The sequence below is a fragment of the Lactuca serriola genome, chromosome 5 (assembly GCF_051521515.1).
Source record: "Lactuca serriola cultivar US96UC23 chromosome 5, Lser_US96UC23_V15, whole genome shotgun sequence".
Lineage (NCBI taxonomy): Eukaryota > Viridiplantae > Streptophyta > Magnoliopsida > Asterales > Asteraceae > Lactuca > Lactuca serriola.
The window spans coordinates 260,654,928-260,673,848 of record NC_136412.1 but is presented as its reverse complement, the minus strand read 5'-3'; the positions used below and the strand labels follow the sequence as shown (position 1 = coordinate 260,673,848).

At 34.0% G+C, this 18,921-nt stretch overlaps 1 protein-coding gene and 1 non-coding gene across 2 annotated transcripts; both read left to right on the top strand.

The window, feature by feature from the left end:
• The first annotated feature begins 477 nt into the window (after positions 1 to 477).
• On the top strand, positions 478 to 4,499 carry LOC145054146 (glucan endo-1,3-beta-D-glucosidase-like). Its single transcript, XM_079002289.1, has 6 exons — positions 478 to 796; positions 1,040 to 1,411; positions 1,922 to 2,211; positions 2,816 to 3,139; positions 3,356 to 3,641; positions 4,170 to 4,499. The coding sequence occupies exons 1-6, from the start codon at positions 541 to 543 to the stop codon at positions 4,202 to 4,204; spliced, it is 1,563 nt and encodes a 520-aa protein (XP_078858415.1). The 5' UTR covers positions 478 to 540; the 3' UTR covers positions 4,205 to 4,499.
• A 295-nt stretch (positions 4,500 to 4,794) lies between these two features.
• On the top strand, positions 4,795 to 4,866 carry TRNAE-UUC (transfer RNA glutamic acid (anticodon UUC)). The gene has a single exon. It is a non-coding gene; the product is annotated as a tRNA-Glu (tRNA).
• The last annotated feature ends 14,055 nt before the right edge of the window (positions 4,867 to 18,921 follow it).

Sequence of the window (18,921 nt, the reverse complement as noted above, 5' to 3'; positions counted from 1 at the left end):
TTATATTTCTATATTGAAAATCTTATAAAATCATGTTTAATTAATAATTTATTGAAAATAATTGATTAATAATTATGAATTTTTAATATAAAGTTTTAATTATTTTTTTAACTGTGATTTAACAAACTATAAGTTAATTTAATATAGAGCACAAAAAAAAATAGAAGATAAAAGACATAATTGACCTCGTGTGCACATAAACCTTGATTTAAATATAGTGACAAAAACTTTAACGAAATATGTCCATAAAAATATCCAAATACAATGTAAACTTTAAATATTTGATCTCCAACAAAATTTATAGTTTTTCCAAAAATAAAAAAATAAAAAACTATAATTTTAGATGTCATGAGAAAAGAAGAAATCCATGGAGATGCAAAACAATTTATCATGGGAAGGAATTTTTAGTAAAAACGCGTCAAATCATATAGACAAAAAACCGTAATATACTCTTTTCTAAAATGAAAAAGTACACACATTTACCGACAGACACTCAAGATCCTTTTATCTTCCCATTAATGACCAGTACGTGGTAATCGTATGTTTTTCATCTTCTTCATCGGCCACCACCTTCCCACCGGAGGAAGAGAGGACAAATCCAACCACTCTAGGACCCACCCCTCTAAATTTCAAATTTGTACTCCTTCAAATAATAAATCTTTTCATACTACCACTTTTCCTTATCAACACACACATAGTTACAGAGGAAAATCCATGGCGCTGCCGGCGAGTTCTGTTCACCCAATCATGTTCTTCATTCTTTGCAGTTTTTTACTGCAATTTTGTAGTTTTTCCAGTAAGTTATTCACATTAACTCTATCTAGTTACTTAATCACTGCTAATTTCCCGATACTTGCACATTTGAATCTGAGATTTGATTCTGTATGCCCTTTCAAATACAAGCTATCAGTGCAATTCGGAACCAATTTGGTATCGATCGATCTACCATCGGCGTAATTTTCGTTTCAATTGGATTGCGTAAAGGCAAAGCACTTTTACTAATAAAAATCAAAAGTTTAAAGGTAAAATCTTTTTGTAGGTTCACAATCGTTTATTGGTGTAAACTACGGGCTTCTCGCCGACAACCTTCCGGCGCCGGAAGCTACAGCAAAGCTTCTCCAGTCGACGTCGATAGGTAAAGTGAGGATGTACGGTGCTGATCCTGCAATCATCCGTGCTTTAGCTAATACCGGAATCGGAATCGTGATCGGAGCTGCGAACGGTGATATTCCGGCATTGGCGTCGGATCCGAATTTCGCGACTCAGTGGGTCAACTCAAACGTTTTGGCTTATCCAAATAGCAAGATCATTGTCATCACGGTTGGGAATGAAGTGATGACCGCTGTTGACCAAAGTCTTGTGCCCCTTTGTCTGCCCGCCATGCAAAATGTCCAAAACGCCCTTAATGCAGGTTTCCATTTCTAGTTAACCTAACTCTCTTTTTAAAACATAATTTTATTTTAAACTATAAAGAAAAAGAAATTAAATATCCTCCTACCTTTTAATCCTATAAATTTTCCTACCATTTAATTGATGACATGTGTCATATTAGTATCCTAAAATATCATTAAATCTCATTAAATGAACATTAAATGTTACACGTGTCATCATTTCATTGGGTAGGAAGATATTTAGGAACAAAAAGTAGGAGGATATTTAATTTCTCATAAAGAAATCATTTTTTTATTACTATTTTATACATAAACTAATGCACTTTTATACTTATGGATTATTGAGCAAATTGATTATTTGATTAGGCTGTTGGGTATATTTTAAACTTTACACATTTGTAAAATCTTAACAAACACATTAATGACATATAATGTATTCTTTTATTTTGTCTTTTAAATTGTATTTTACTTGTCAAGAAAGTAATTATCTTAATTGATAAGTAAATGTTATATGAAATGGAAACATGCAGCATCATTGGGTGGGAAAATCAAGGTATCAACGGTGCACTCGATGGCGGTGTTAGGAGCCTCAGATCCACCTTCGTCAGCAGTTTTCAATTCAGGGTTCAGCGACACCATGAGATCACTGTTGAAGTTTCACAGTGCAAATGGGTCGCCTTTCATGATCAACCCTTACCCATTCTTCGCTTACCAGAGTGATCCGCGCCCTGAAACCCTAGCTTTTTCTCTCTTTCAACCCAACTCCGGCCGAGTCGACTCAGGCAACGGTATTAAGTACATGAACATGTTCGATGCCCAGGTGATCAATTTACACTTCCTAGCTAAGCTAATTGCCCTTAATTGTATCTACACATAACATAATTACACAAATCAAACCCATAAAATAGTAAATAGTAGTAATCAATAATAGCCTAGGTTGACATTTTGGTAATTTGTCAAATTATATATATATATATATATATATATATATATATATATATATATATATATATATATATATATATATATTGATTGCAGGAAATATATATAGGACTCATTACAGAAAAATTAGTTAATGACATAAGATTTAATAATTGTATAATTTCGTTATTTCCTGATTGATAAAATAATAATAATAAAAAAGTAAGCATCTTATTGCAAGAATAAAGTTCCATGTGACTGGCAACGTGAAGGTATGATGGCAATTGGCATCGAGTAACTTTCATCAATATTCCTTGATGATGCTGACAAAAAAACTAAAAATTAAAAGTAAAAAAAAATTTCAATGTTCAAATAGTGACTTAAGGCATCCATTTTAAATGATATCATAAATTTATACAATGTTTATTGCAATAAATATTAAATAATCGTAAATTATCAAACATCTAATCTAGTAAAAGTTTGTTAATGTTATTTTTATATAGGTGGATGCTGTGAGGTCTGCATTAAATGCAATGGGGTTCAAGGACATTGAAATTGTGGTTGCAGAAACAGGGTGGGCTTACAAAGGCGACCCGAATGAGATTGGGCCCAGTGTGGATAACGCCAAAGCCTATAATGGTAATTTGATCAACCACTTAAGATCAAAGGTTGGAACACCATTGATGCCCGGAAAATCCATTGATACATACATCTTTGCACTCTATGATGAGGATTTGAAGCCTGGGCCGGGTTCTGAAAGAGGATTCGGACTTTTTAAGCCGGATCTCTCCATGGCTTATGACGTTGGGCTTTCCAAAAGTAGTCAGGTTAGACCTTAATCAAACCCGGCCTCTTTTTTTATTTTTTAAATTTTAAAACATTTTCATGTTAAGATATCATTTTTTTGTTCACCTTCAACTTCAAATTCATTTATCAAGTTATTGAATTGCTTAAACCCTAACATTTTTTACACAGAACAACAAAATTTGTTTATACATTTATCCGTGTAACATATTTCATGTGGTGGTTGTAATCTGATCCAGACTCCGGCGAGTCCTACAACTCCGGCAACACCATCGCCGGTTCAGGCGGCAGGGTGGTGCGTGCCCAAATCAGAGGCATCCGATGCACAATTGCAGTCAAATCTTGACTATGTATGTGGTCAAGGGTTTGATTGTGGTCCAATTCAACCTGGTGGTGTGTGTTTTGAGCCCAACACAATAGCATCCCATGCGGCTTATGCAATGAATCTCCTTTATCAAACGTCTGGTAGGAACCCATGGAATTGTGATTTTGTTCAAACTGCTACGCTTACATCCAACAACCCTAGTAAGTGTCTTTCCTCCTTTTAATTACTTGTTCATTTTTATCGATTTAGAGAGTGAAATGCTATTTTTTTATGATTGTTGTGACAATAGAATGGTAGATCAATGGCTAAAGCGATAAAACAATGAAAGTGTGTATTGAATTGAATTGAAATTTATATAATTTTTAAACAGCTGGTAAAACAGGTATAATGTCTAATCACTAAAAATCGTGTTTACCATAAATATCGATTTTGAATAAAAAGCAAGGTGGGAAGATTTATTTATTTTTTTTGTTTAAATTTCATTTATTTACTTAGTTTGTTCATATATTGTTTACTGTGCAAATCAAATATTATGGGTCCAAGTGTCCAACTCCAATCATATCATTTACCGAAAATGTCTTTTCATGTCTCTACTATTTTGTTTCTTCGTTTTGTGGGGCCTCAATTTGAATTGTCTATTTGATAAACACATTCTTTACGTTATTTCCACATGGCCATATTATCTTTCTCTCTCTTCATGATTCTTGTAAATAAATTATTTGTTGCAGGTTACAACAGTTGTATTTATCCTGGTGGAATATGAAGTTTTGTGTAGTTTCTGAGAAATCAATGATATTCAATGTATATTGCAAAGTTGATGAGCTAAAATGCCATCAAATAAAATGCTTGCTTGCTGCTGGGTCCCTGAAGAAAGGATAAGTAAATTAAGTTAATAGCTACGGCAATAATATTGTTTGTTTTAAGTTTAACTTTTTTTTTTTTTTTTTGCATCACAATTATTGATGATGAAATCGTGTCCAATATTGTAATGGTTTAAAAAATAAACATTTTGTAGATGATGTAACCATGTTGTGTTAATTAGAATCTTTGTTTTATTATTTTGTAGAAACTGTATTTTATTTCATCCATCTTCAATTTTGTACCACCAATAGATTGATAAGTTCGACTGTTATTCAAAATAATTATTTGTAAGTGCGAATCTTTCTTTTTTTACTTAAAAAACTTTATAACATATTTTAAATGCTTTTAATCCATGTTTTCGGATTCTTTTTCCTTCTAACGGTTTTCCCTTCTAATGGTCAACGCGCACATCGTTTATAGGTTGTTGTTTTTTATTTGTTGTGCATAGTGTTTACTAACTTTAATAAATAATGTGCATCAACAGAATACAAATCCATTGTCGTCCAGCGGTTAGGATATCTGGCTTTCACCCAGGAGACCCGGGTTCGATTCCCGGCAATGGAAATTTTTTGCTTTTAAATTATTTATAGACTCTCTTCCTACAAAATGGGCTCGATTAAAAGATTCGAAATTGTTAACTTCTTCCTTGTTAATTAACTTCATTCAGAATGTTATATTTTATAATTAGTATGACATTTTAAAACGTTTTTCAACACAAAAACAAAATAATAATAATAATTAAGATTGGTTGTGTAATTATGCTCAGGATACCAATTGTTTATAAAAAAATAAAGGAAAAATGACTCTTGCGGGTAATTAACTTTTGCGTTTGTATTTATTTGGTCATTTTTTTTTGTATTCAATATACCATCGAACTTGTTGTTGGTGTTTACCTTAGCCCTTTTGACCGACTTTTGACCTGTGATAGTCGGTCAAAGGGTTATGGTGAACACAAACAACAAATTCGATGATATATTGAGTACAAAAAAAAAAGTGACCAAATGAGAACAAACGCAACAGTTGGTTACCCTCCTGATTCATTTTCCCTTTACTCATTTACAACAAATCCCACATCATCTCCTACTGATATTAATGACTTTATGAGATTCATTCTTGCTTCTCTTCAAAACATAACTCACGAAAGGACATTATTCATGCATGTACAACTTTGTAATGCACTTGAATATTTATTAGGAGAATCTTGACTAAGCAGACGCATTTCATGACTACATTTACATTTGCAATCAAATGATTTATCGTATCATGGATTCTAGACAAGTCTACAAACGAGTGGAATCACAAGTGCTGTGATTTTTGAGTTTACTTAGCTTTAAGATCAAACTCATGGGATAAGATACAACATCAATATGTACAATATCATGTTGCTTTTGTAGACACATCACCATAATATTGTACATATTAATATTGTATCTTATCCCATGAGTTCGATCTTAAAGCTAAGTAAACTCAAAAGTCATAGCACTTGTGATTCCACTCGTTTGTAGACTTGTCTAGAATCCATGATACGATAAATCATTTGATTGGAAATGTAAATGTAGTCATGAAATGCGCCTGCTTAGTCAAGATTCCCCTAATAAATATTCAAGTGCATTACAAAGTTGTACATGTATGAATAATGTCCTTTCGTAAGTTATGTTTTGAAGAGAAGCAAGAATGAATCTCATAAAGTCATTAATATCAGTAGGAGATGATGTGGGATTTGTTGTAAATGAGTAAAGGGAAAATGAATCAGGAGGGTAACCAACTGTTGCGTTTGTTCTCATTTGGTCCCTTTCCTTTTTTTTTGTACTCAATATACCATCGAACTTGTTGTTTGTGTTCACCATAACCCTTTGACCGGCTATCACACGTCAAAAGTCGGTCAAAAAGGCTATGGTAAACACCAACAACAAGTTTGATGGTATATTGAATACAAAAAAAGGGACCAAATAAGTACAAACGCAAAAGTTCATTACCCTCAAGAGTCATTTTCCCAAAAATAAAAGGAAATGTTTAAGATCAACTCAATCTAGTCTGATACAAAGAAGTTTATGGATTTGACTATTTACTCAGCTTTCTCATATCATGTTTAAAATCATACATAAATAAATTGTTATGTTAAACCTCAACAAATAATATGTTGAATTATAAATTTCAAATTGAAACAAAGGCTATTAGTTAAACTAATAAATAAGCTTAACAACAAAAAAATAATTTTTTTGTTGTTTGAAAAATGACAATTTTCATGAATCTTTAACCTTTTCAATCATTGTTTTTTCAATTAAATATCCAACTTTAGGCCGTGAACCCCTCCTATATGGATGATTTTTTTTGTCACTTTTCCTTCACTTCCTCTCTTTTTGGCCGCAAACACTTCATTCTCTCTCAAGTATCATCCAAGAAAAGCTCTCTTTTCACCACAAAATCGTAAGTGTCTCATCCCTTTACTTGTGTATACATAGAAACCCTTTTGATTCCATATTGATTCATCTCTTTTCCTTCGAGATCTTCAAATCACCATCCTTTCCACCAAGAACACATACTAGTTCTTGGGCCGTGAACACCTTAAAGACTTCCAATAAGTAAGTATTTCATTCATCCTCTTGTTGTCCATTAGAAACACTAGCATCCCCATGAAACAAACACCTCTTTGGCATGATCTTCAAGAGTTCACAACCATGAACCCTTCATGTGGCCGTGAACCCTTCATAAGATCATGATAGGACCGTGAACCCTCCTTCCATGGCCGTAAACCCTTCATAAGATCATGCTTGGGCCGTGAACACCTCATGTGTTCTATGGCCGTGAACCCTCCCAAGGCGTGAACACTTCTTGTATGGTTGTGAACTCCCTTCAATCAATCATATGTGATTCTAACACTCCATTGAGAGTGTTTTCTAATTCCTAAGGTTGCTTCCCTTACATGTTAGTTGTTACATACACTAATTATATACATATATGTATCAGTATGTGCCTCGGGACTTCATTCGTGGAACTTCTCATCCTTACTCAAATCTTCAAGTTGAATCACCCACATAAGGCGAGTTCATAAATCATACCCTTATAATCAATCTTGTAAATGTTTTTATATGCTTTTAAGGGGGGAATACAAGTTGAACACAATGATATTGTGTTAATATTTACCTGTGATAACCATCACATTAAAAGATTTCTTATGCTTTTATAAGTTAGTAAATCAATTCAAAAACTCTTTGAAAAGATGTTACATCATTGTTTATAAAACTTCGTTTTTAAAGTACATGCATAACTCAGTAGATAATCGAGTCTTTTCTACAAATCAGGGACGGTTCAAAACATACATACTAGTAAACTATAATAGGTATAATTTAGGGGTTCAGGACATACTATAACTAGAACAGGAAGGAACATACTATAACAAGAACAGGAAGGAACATACTATAACAAGAACACGATAACAATAATGTGAAACCATTACTTCACGGCTTACCAATATACTTGTTATGTCGCATTTTGTAACCAGAGTCTCTTGGAGGGAGAACGTGAGTTTGTGTATAGATCTATACGGGATTGACATCCCACACATTGCTGCTAGCTACAGTGGGACTTGCAGGTCTACGAGTGACAAATGTCATACCATTTTCGACGTTTTTAGATCGTCGTGTTCATACTAGTCAAATCAAGCATGGTTATAACCACCTCACATTTAAACCTTAATTAAACAAATTGGTTTTAAGGTAGTTAGTGCTTCAATAGTTACTTTATGCAACATTATTGTACACTTTCATTTTCCCATTACATTCATATTGTGATCTACTCACATAAAAGGTAATGCAAACTATTTTCTAGTAAAAATAGTCATAAACTTGGGAAAACATACATTATTTCAAAAGACAACCAAAACAAAACAGTCGAGTCATGGTACATTCAGTTAGAAGGGGGCCTATAATGCTAAATTTATGATTCCTCGGTAGATACATCAGGGATATATATTAATTGGGTCCGACAGACAGTAGGATGTGTGATTTCTGCTTCATTTCTTTTTCCTTGTTTGGTTGTGGGCTTAGAGCAGATTTACACAGTCTACTCTCTATTCGAACTTAGCTATATATATATATATATATATATATATATATATATATATATATATATATATATATATATATATATATAGTAATCATATGGAGTATTAGGTATGGGTCAGGTCATAGCATACAAATTCAGTATACCGTTTTCTAGTACAAAAACATACTTTTCGGATAGAACATTAAGTAGGTAAAACTAGAAACTTATCAGTAAAAGGTTTAATTCATTTTATTAAACCAGTATAACTTAATATGTGGGGAAAATTTAAAAGTAATTATAATAACTCACTGGTTTGAACAAGTCACAACATTCATAAGAGAACTAAAGATTCGTACAGGTGAGCTATGATGGCTTAGTATGTACATAAGGGTTGTGCATAGCTAAGATTTTGCAGGCTTAGAGTGAGTGATTCCACCTCATTTCTCGTTCCTTGTTTGGTTGTGGATTTAGGGTAGAGTCACTCAGTCGACCGTCTTATTTATTTTAATTATACATAATTTGTATATGCCAGGCGATCATAGAGGTACCGAGGAGGATCATAATATAAAGTATCGACACTAGTTATCAAAGCACTTTCACTGTTAGTACTCACTCATCGCGGTACGATTTGTGGCAGTGGTAATATCAAGGAGAAAACTGAAAGCATTAGAAAGTCTACACATAATACATTGTCGAGCACACTCAGGATACACCATCATATAACAAACGTTTCTTTCAAATCGACCTAACTGTGACAACCCAAAAATTTCTGTTAGTTTTAACCTCGAAATTAAGTACGTCAAAACTTAGCCAAATTTATCCCAAAAATATTTTGACCGGATTTAAACCCGTTGGAATATTTTAAATAATATTCGTCAAGCGAACCAAAATTAAGGAGGTATAATTTTAAAATTTGCCGTGTTTAGCGGTAGTCGTGAAAAACCCCGTTCGCGGTTGGTGTCGGGTGAACCCCCAACCAGGCCATAAACTCCACCCTATATAAGGGTTGAGTGGGTTTCTTTCCAACCCTCTTCACACCTTAGGAGTCTCTCTCTCTCTCTCTCTACTTTCTCTCTCTACAAATCGGGTTTGGTCAAAAATCGCCTCTTTCAAGCCCCAAACTAGTAAGTGATCTATCCTAACTTGTTGTCTAGCTCGTTTAACTTAAAAATTCGTGTTTAAGACTCCCAAAAGTGGCAAAATGATGAGTTTACGGTCCAAGAACACTCTTGGACCGTAAACACCCATAAATGGGGTTTTAATGCCCAAAAACCTTTCCAAACCACTTATGGAGCTTAGTTATGACTTAGGGGCTTACATGAAAGGACTTAGAATACCAAAATCTTAACAAATGGGGAGTAAACATGAGTTTACGGTCTAAGAGCATTCTTGGACCGTAAACCCATCTTCAAGGACCATAAACACCTTTTAAGGTGTTAAACTACCCCTCAAACACCTCCAAAAGCTTCCATGAGTACCTAGAGCCTTGTAATCCTTCATTTGATGCACCAAAACACATGATTCATGGACTAACATGAGTTTACTGCCGTAAACTCATGTGTTTAAGGTAGTAAACTCACCAAGAACACCTTCATAGACCGTAAACACCTTTCCAAGGTGTTTAAGTGCCTTTAACACCTTCCTATGCCTATATAAGTGACTAGAACCTTGCGTGCATGAGTTAGAACCACCAAAAAACAAAAAGGAATGGGCTAACATGAGTTTACGACCATAAACTCATGTGTTTACGGCCGTACACTCCTCAAGGAGTGGTCAATGGACCGTAAACTACCTATTGTGTCCATTTTGAGCCCCAATCACTTCCTTAGCCCTTGATTCGACTCTAGCATGATTCTATGAGTGAGATAAGACCTTTAAACATCCCATGACACCACTAACATGAGTTTACGGCCGTAAAATCATGGGGGAAGTGGTATTGAAACCGTAAACACCCATAAGGGCCATCATTTGAAGAGTAAACTGCAATGTGAGTCCATACACACCTTCTATGCAACCCTTGATACTTCTAGCACTTGTAGCAAAGTGTTTTTATGTACTAAGACATCCTTACTTGCTTAATTAGTTATTAAATGACTAATTATATACTTAAATGTATTATTACATGTTAAATAGGATTCGCGTGTGTGGTCAAGTCCTCACTTGACACTTAGCATCCTATACCGTCCATTCATCCGAAACGCCAACGTCAGGTGAGTTCATACCCCTGAATTAACTTTTTAAATGTTTTTACATGCTTTTATGGGGGGAATACTGTTGGATTAATGTCTAAGTCCATAACTATATTTGGTATGTACTTAACCCGACCCGACATGGTCCATTTGGGTTGCACTTCACCGACACAATTTATATGGATAATCTTTTGAGAATAGTATGTTTATGATTAATATTAATATATTATAAGTTCTAATATATTAATATGGAATCATATTATTTAATTAGTATTGATCAAGAATTAATTTATAATTAATTAAGTGATCAAAAGGAACTAATTAAATATGGACTCTTATATATAAGGAATGGGCCAAGTTCATTTAGGGTGGGCTAAGCTTTCATGGATAGTCCATGGAGTGTTTAAGCCATGGATCCTAGGAAATGAAAGGTCATGGGTATTAGGGTTTAACCCTAATCCTCCACACTATATAAAGATGTCCTTGGTTGGTGAAATCGGCACTAGTGTGGTACACTAAGAAGGGCTAGCCAATTTCACTAGAGAGAACCAAGTATCCATATTCTCTAAAGTCTTCCAAGGTGTTTTGGTGATTTGTGATTCCATTTGAGGCTTCCACACTATTGGAGCTAAGCTCTTAAAGCTTGAAGACATCAACCTACATCAAAAGGTATGTCATCTAACTAGTACTTTGTAGTATAAGAACTTCATAATATGCTAGTTAGGATTAAAGCCTTGGAAAGTTCTTATTTGCATGTATTATAGAGAAAACATAGATCCAAGGTTTATAGGGTTGCATGTACACCATAGGAGTGTTAGAATGCTCAAAACCCAACAGTGGTATCAGAGCCTAGGCTTGTTTTCTTATTATACTTGCAAAAGTAGCTGAAAAATCGAGTTTTGATGCTGTCTGCCCAGCAGACTCGCCGAGTCCATGAAGGGAATCGACGAGTCCAAGGCAAAATGCATCCAACTCGCCGAGTTGGTTCGTGCACTCGACGAGTTGGACCCCCAGACAACATAAATTCGACTTTTTGGCTGGAATTGGACTAGGAACATTACCCTAAGATGTTTTTGGACTTATAAACTTGTTTTTGATGTGGTAATGTTCATGCTAATCCAATTTCAAAGATAATTGTCAATAGAATCATGTTTTGTATTAGTTTAAGGTTTAGACTAATTACATGAAAAAGTTTGATGTGAATTATCTTGTTCTTATGAGTTGCTTAGATTAATAGAAAGTTGAGTGAAATAGTTGTTTTCAATCCAAATTAATCTAAGAGTTGATTCTAAAATGTGTTTTTATAACTTGTCCTCAAGTTATATGAAAAGTCACATTTAAGTTTCATAAAACTCATAAAAGTTGGAAAAGGTTACAAAAAATGAAGAGTCTAGTTCTAATTAAATGGTTTTATGACTCCATAACTTGTCCTCAAGTTATGGAGGACCAAGAGTCTCTTCATTAAATAATAAATAAATAAATAAAGTATAACCTTAATTAATTCCATAAGTTATAAAATAAAGAAAAGTTAATTCTTTTATTAGTTTAAAGTCTTCCATAACTTGTCCTCAAGTTATGGAACTTGAAGAGTTTTTGGATTAAAACTACTTTAAACACATAAGTTATGGAATTAATTAGTTTTGAATAGTTTCAAAACTTGCCCTCAAGTTTTGAAATTTGAAAAGTTTTCACTTATGAATACTTTAATTCCAAGTTAGCCCTTAGAATTTTAAAGAGTTAAAATTCAACCCTTATACATTATAATATTATAAGTTAATAATATATATATATATATATATATATATATATATATATATATATATATATATATATGTATAAGAGTAAAGTCAGTCTTACCACTAGTACGCCTCATTCACGAAGCCGGTCTATAAGGTGGGTATAAGGTTGTTGGCTATAAAATGGCAACTTAATGGGTGTCCACTCTCACCCACCGCTTGCTACACTGGTGGAGGGTCGTTAGCCGAACGGGTTTGACAGGACTAGAATTCTCCCTTCATTAAAAGTATTAATGATAAATACTAAGTAACTAAAATCTTAATAATCCCCAATCTTAGTTACTTAGGAAAATGTGAATAAGGTGCTAATCTATGAAATTACACTTTGCACTTTGTTTAAGTCGGTTAGTGGAGCGTGTGTGGTTAACCGGCACACTAACTCGTATTTAACAAGGTAGGTAAAGGGTAACTTAATGTTTATCATAGTATCGATGGAGCGTGTGTGGTTAACCGACACATCGATTGAGGGGTAAACACTTAAGGGTACCAAGTAATTTTCATGGTTACTTCACACCTTGTTTTGTGATCCTCGGCATCCCAGTCACAAAACCTGAAGGGCACGCTCCAGATTGAAACATGCCATTGAACAGTTCAATGAATCTCAAAGATCTAGGAGTTTCAAAACCAATTAAAACCTAATAATACATTTCGTTTATCTTGGTGGAAATTGGTGAATCGTCATTCACCTACCTTCAAATATTTTATAGCTTGGATTACGGCATACCTCTTCTAAGTTATAAAATAGGTTGTTGGGTCCTAGCCTTAATATTTCATATTGGGTGTCATATTAAGGACTTAAGATCAACTATCTTGAATATCTCCCAAAAGATGTCTGGTTTAGACATTTATGATCTTCCCAAATCTCTTGAAACAAGCTTTCCTAAATGAAGATGATGTCCCTTGGAAATCATACTTCTTTCACCTCCTCCAATTATTCTCCCTAACCCACAAGTTCTTGAAAAGTTTAAGGTCACTCAAGCCCTATTGGCAAGGCAAGGTCTAGGTGTGGTCACATCTTGGAGGTGTATCACATATTGACAAACCGGGAGAGTTAGGTGTCAAAGTCTTGAGAAAGTTGGAGGTTCAACTACTTTCTAAGTCACATAGTGAGTTCTTTTGGAACACCTATGAAACAGACTATGACAAGACCCTTAATGATCTTATCTATTTGATAAGATCAACTTCCTAAAACTTTATGGACATTGACAATGATGACATTGGATATCTAGTAAAGCTCTCTCTTCCCAGTGGAAATGGATCGGCCATAGTCAACTGGGTTGACCAAATGGTAAAGAGAAAAGCTAAGTCTGTGATAGTCCCGTGTACCATTACCAAAGGGTCCATATGTTTAAATTGCCAAAGAAAGGGGCATTAGTTGCGAAGCTGCCAAATTTACCTAAGGATGTAAAAGTCAATAAGTTTGACTCTACTTCAGGTAAAGTCCACTATCTAACTCTGCTAAGTTTCCATTATGAGATTCTTGATACATGATGTGACTGGGTCACATGTTGATGTTTTAAGAATCAAAGAAAAGTGAAGAAACTTAAAGAAAGAATATGCTGAATCTGATCGCGTAGATGGATTTCTATCGAGTAGTTTGAAGATCGGATTCTTGAGCTACTTCTTAGGAGTTATGAGATATTGCTTAGGAATAGATAACAACAAGTTTTCATATGGATTGTAAGGATAAGTTTTTCCGCATAGTTTTAAAATAAAAGGAAAATTTTGATTTTATTTATTTTAAAATATCCTTACAATGGCATTTGTGGAAATTTTTGTTGCTTATAAGATTCCATTAATAGCAAGAGTGGAAATATGAAATTGATTCTTTCATTTGTGGTAATGTCTAAATTTACCAAATAAGGGAAGATTCTCATCACCCAAGTTTCATTTGGACCAGACCTTGGAATCATGCAAGTTGTATAGCATGATGAATGAGAACTTTCAAGTATTGGAAAATTAAGACTAATTACTTGTTCACATGGATGTGTGAGTCAAGTGAAGGACTAAGGGATCGAGTACACATTCTTGTGCACTGGTCAAGTCCACCACAAAAGATTGATAAATCTATTCGTCATAGTTTACAAAAGCTTAGTAAATATGATTATACTTACAAGCTTAAGTGTAACTCTGAGACATTGGAAAAAGGTTCCAATGTATGACAGAGCGAATAAGAAGAATCAAATTAGGCAGAAGGATAAAAGTTTCTCAAATCTAAAAAGATGGGAGTGTACTTTAGTATCAGTTTTGTGATCATCTTAATGATTAAGAAACCATAGCACAATTAGTTCTCTAAGGAAATCTTAGTGCATTCTTATGACTAAGAAGAGGGATCTTGAATTGTTGAAATGGTTAAATCAAGAAGATGAGTCATACTTCGTTCCAATACAAGTCTTAGAGTCATACTCCAAGATTGTAACTTGAGTGACCTGTCTTAAAGAAGGTTTAAAACACTTGTCAAATGTAAGAGTAAAAGTTTTCTACTCTTGTACATTTGAAATTGGTAAGTTGTGATGTTTTGGATAAAACAAAGACCAACTAAGGCCAATTGTGTGAAGTGTTTGTCTTGATTAGAATACGCACTATCTCTTGGATGTTTGACAAGGGAGTCTTATATGTCAAGAGGACAGTGGGAGTCTTAAAGGTCTTGAAAGTATCAAGAACTAATCAAGAATAAACCTGAAGTTCTTCACTAGCACACGACTTGAGATTTATAACCTATCGTGTTGACATATTTTGTGCCCATTCTAGTTAAAGTTGGCTTTGCATATGAGTTCTTAGAGTTCTCAATTTGTTGCACAACAACTTGGAAGCAATGGAAGGCCCTTGAGCTGCCAGGTGGCAAGAAATTAAGATTGAGTTCAGTCCATATGAGTTTGGATTTGTCATTATCCTTGTCTTGAGACTATGGTTTTGATAATTCACATGGATAAGAACACATACACCATTAAATCTAATTGTCATAAGGTTTCTCTCCGATTCATGAAAATGATGGTGAGGAAACACTTTCACTAAGTAGATTTTAGCTTAAATAGCAATTGTGATATTTGCATTCTCAAAGTCGTTAGTGGAGCGTGTGTGGTTTACCGGCACACTAACTTGGACTTGTGAGAAGTGGCAAAAAGGTCTAACCATTATGATTACGGCATCCCTCTTCATAATTTTTTAGACACACAAGTGTGCTATCTAAGGGAAGGTGTATGATTTTGATAAAGTTTTATCAAAACAATCTAGTATCAGAAATCTGAACTTTGGTAAGAAAGTCAGTTGATTTCTGAGTACATGTCAAAGCTAGTGGGAGCATATGTGTTATGCGAATAATCATCATGTTAGTAGGAGCATGATAATTATGATAAAGGTTGCAAGTTAGCAATCTTAATTATAGAAAACAAAAGGTTTCAATTGGGAAAAAGGTTTTTTTTGCTATAATTAAGGGAGAGGAAATTATACTTCATCTCAAATCTATAAGCTTAGATCGTGAGGTTTTAATCATTTAGTCAAGGATATATATATATATATATATATATATATATATATATATATATATATATATATATATATATATATATGTATTTCATGTTGGAATGACTCAACATAAGGAAATTCTGTATATGGGTCCATTATTTTCGTTCTAAAATTCGATTATGATTACGACATTCCTTTTCATAATCTGAATTATGAGAACTTGGCAAATTGAAATGGTAATAGTATAGCAAAAGACTGGTTCAGTCTTTATGTGAGACATCATGAATCGTTTCCCATATGCTTCGGATATAGGATCGATTATATGTGCTATATTCATCCTTTCTAAAATTTTCCAAATGCCTTGGGCATTAAGAAGGGAAAAGGTTTAGAACTGGATATGACTAAAAGGATTAAACAATTGTCGGGGACAATCTAAGGTTTACCAAAGATTGGTTGCTCAAGGACAGTTGGAAGTATAGTGATAATTCTGGAAGGACCATATTGACATAATCTGTAAGGAGGCAACTCTTGTTCAGAAGTGATAGTCAAAATGGAATCTGGAAATGTTTCAAAGTTAGAATTTTCAATCTGTTTAAGATTAGGAAACTTAATGCAAGAAGGATGTTCCCAAGGAGCTGATCTCCTTTGGAATGGTCTGTAATGGTTGTTGTCAAGTCCTTCTGACTTTGCGCATAATCATTACAAGAGGTTCAATGCATATAAGTTTAGAATCTGATAGATTTCAGTAAATGGCATGAATTTGGAATTCTTGCATTTGCAGTAAGGATTTGGGAGTGTGAAAAGGGAATCATTGAAGTTATGTTCAATTGATCTAGTTCACAAAGTAAAGATCATAGACAAACATAGTATGCATACTTGGTGTGTGGCATGACTAGTGTTTAGAAAACATAGTGTACATGCTTGGAGCATGGGACAACTATTGTTTTAAATTCAAGAATAAAGTTGATAGCTGAAATAGTATACAATGAATAATGTGTAATCATATGGTGATAAATAAAAGGTGTTTTATTTATGTTCATAGGTTTTGATACCATATTGGATTCAATTATTCTTGTGTTTCATTTTGCATGTTTTGACTTCCCGAATAAACTAGGTTATTCTTCCGGAATGACTAAGTTATTCAAACCATCCACAGTCGGTCATATGTTGGAAGTAGATATGAATTAAGACTGTCATGGGTTGGCTTGTAGAGGTCTAAGGTGTTGGACAAAGGGCTACAACACTCATGAGTGCTCATAAGTTCTGAATATTGGATTCAACCCGCGCTCATTGGAATCACTTCATGGATTTTATCACGAGTGATCATGAGACGATAATATCTTATATTCTTCAAACCTAGAGATATGAGTTGTTACTATGAGTTGATAGTACATTGATTGCACGAAAACACATTTGGTAACTCGGTGCTATAAACGTGTCTTTGTGTATGATTCAACAAGTAGTAGAACAAGCCATATGAGTCGAAGTTTATCCATTCCTTTTACCTTCGGGATAAAAGCGATATCTGTGGGCCCCTCGATGATTTGATGATGACAAATGGAAGTGCTCGGCCGGGCCAGGACTGATTTGATTTGTTCAATTAGTCAGTCGTCATAAATCGGAAATCGGGAAACAACAAATGGACAGAGAGAATGATTTTGATCCATGTCTCAGTCCATATGATATCTAGAATGGAGGAATATATGATCCCTTATCTAATGGACAAGTTCGTTGACTAGATCAGAGTTCGACAGCGGCTTTAAGAGCTACGATTGCCAGTTAGGTTTGAAGTCATACGCAATAATAGTTTTAGACTTATCCAAGTGGGAGACTGTTGGATTAATGTCTAAGTCCATAACTATATTTGGTATGTACTTGACCCGACCCGGCATGGTCCATTTGGGTTGCACTTCACCGACACAATTTATATGGATAATCTTTTGAGAATAGTATGTTTATGATTAATATTAATATATTATAAGTTCTAATATATTAATATGGAATCATATTATTTAATTAGTATTGATCAAGAATTAATTTATAATTAATTAAGTGATCAAAAGGAACTAATTAAATATGGACTCTTATATATATGGAATGGGCCAAGTTCATTTAGGTTGGGCTAAGCTTTCATGGATAGTCCATGGAGTGTTTAACCCATGGATCCTAGGAAATGAAAGGTCATGGGTATTAGGGTTTAACCCTAATCCTCCACACTATATAGAGATGTCCTTGGTTGGTGAAATCGGCACTAGTGTGGTACACTAAGAAGGGCTAGCCAATTTCACTAGAGAGAACCAAGTATCCATATTCTCTAAAGTCTTCCAAGGTGTTTTGGTGATTTGTGATTCCATTTGAGGCTTCCACACTATTGGGGTTAAGCTCTTAAAGCTTGAAGACATCAAGCTACATCAAAAGGTATGTCATCTAACTAGTACTTTGTTGTATAAGAACTTCATAATATGCTAGTTAGGATTAAAGCCTTGGAAAGTTCTTATTTGTATGTATTATAGAGAAAACATAGATCCAAGGTTTATAGGGTTGCATATACACCATAGGAGTGTTAGAATGCTCAAAACCCAACAAATACAAGTTAAAACATGCTAGTTATCATATCAATCATATGTGATTAATAACCCGCATGCACAAGGATTTATCACACTTTCAGTTGTTTTACCAAGTATAATACTATAGATGGTTTTCCAAAACATCTTTACTTGTTTAAATCTTTTCTTAAATTATCTCTCGTGCTGTATGTTTTGCTTCTACACCAGTTATAGCAGTGTTTTAAACAAAGGTTTTCTTTACTTAATTTGTGTTATCAAATTATATTCAAAACGTATTTATGAACGATTTTCAAAGCTTGTTTTACATAACAATATCAATTCGTAAATTCTTATTTTTAAAGGTTTTCCAAAGGTTTTATCAAAATTTTCTTCTATAATTCTAGACTTCTACTTCGTTAAATGCATGTCTGTATTTGTATAGTTATATAAATAATGTTTAAAAGACTTAGGAAGGCTAGTTCGCCCTATTTCCTTTTTCCTTGTTGGGATGTGGTCTGGTGGTGGGTATCGGATATCCGTCCGAAGGTCGTTTAAACATTAGTTATATATCATGTATAC

Excerpts from the sequence above, each read along its gene's own strand:
- LOC145054146 (XM_079002289.1), top strand. The coding sequence starts at position 541 with ATGTTTTTCATCTTCTTCATCGGCCACCACCTTCCCACCGGAGGAAGA. Across the intron at positions 797-1,039 it reads GCAATTTTGTAGTTTTTCCA|GTTCACAATCGTTTATTGGT; the intron begins GTAAGTTATTCA and ends ATCTTTTTGTAG. Across the intron at positions 1,412-1,921 it reads CCAAAACGCCCTTAATGCAG|CATCATTGGGTGGGAAAATC; the intron begins GTTTCCATTTCT and ends GGAAACATGCAG.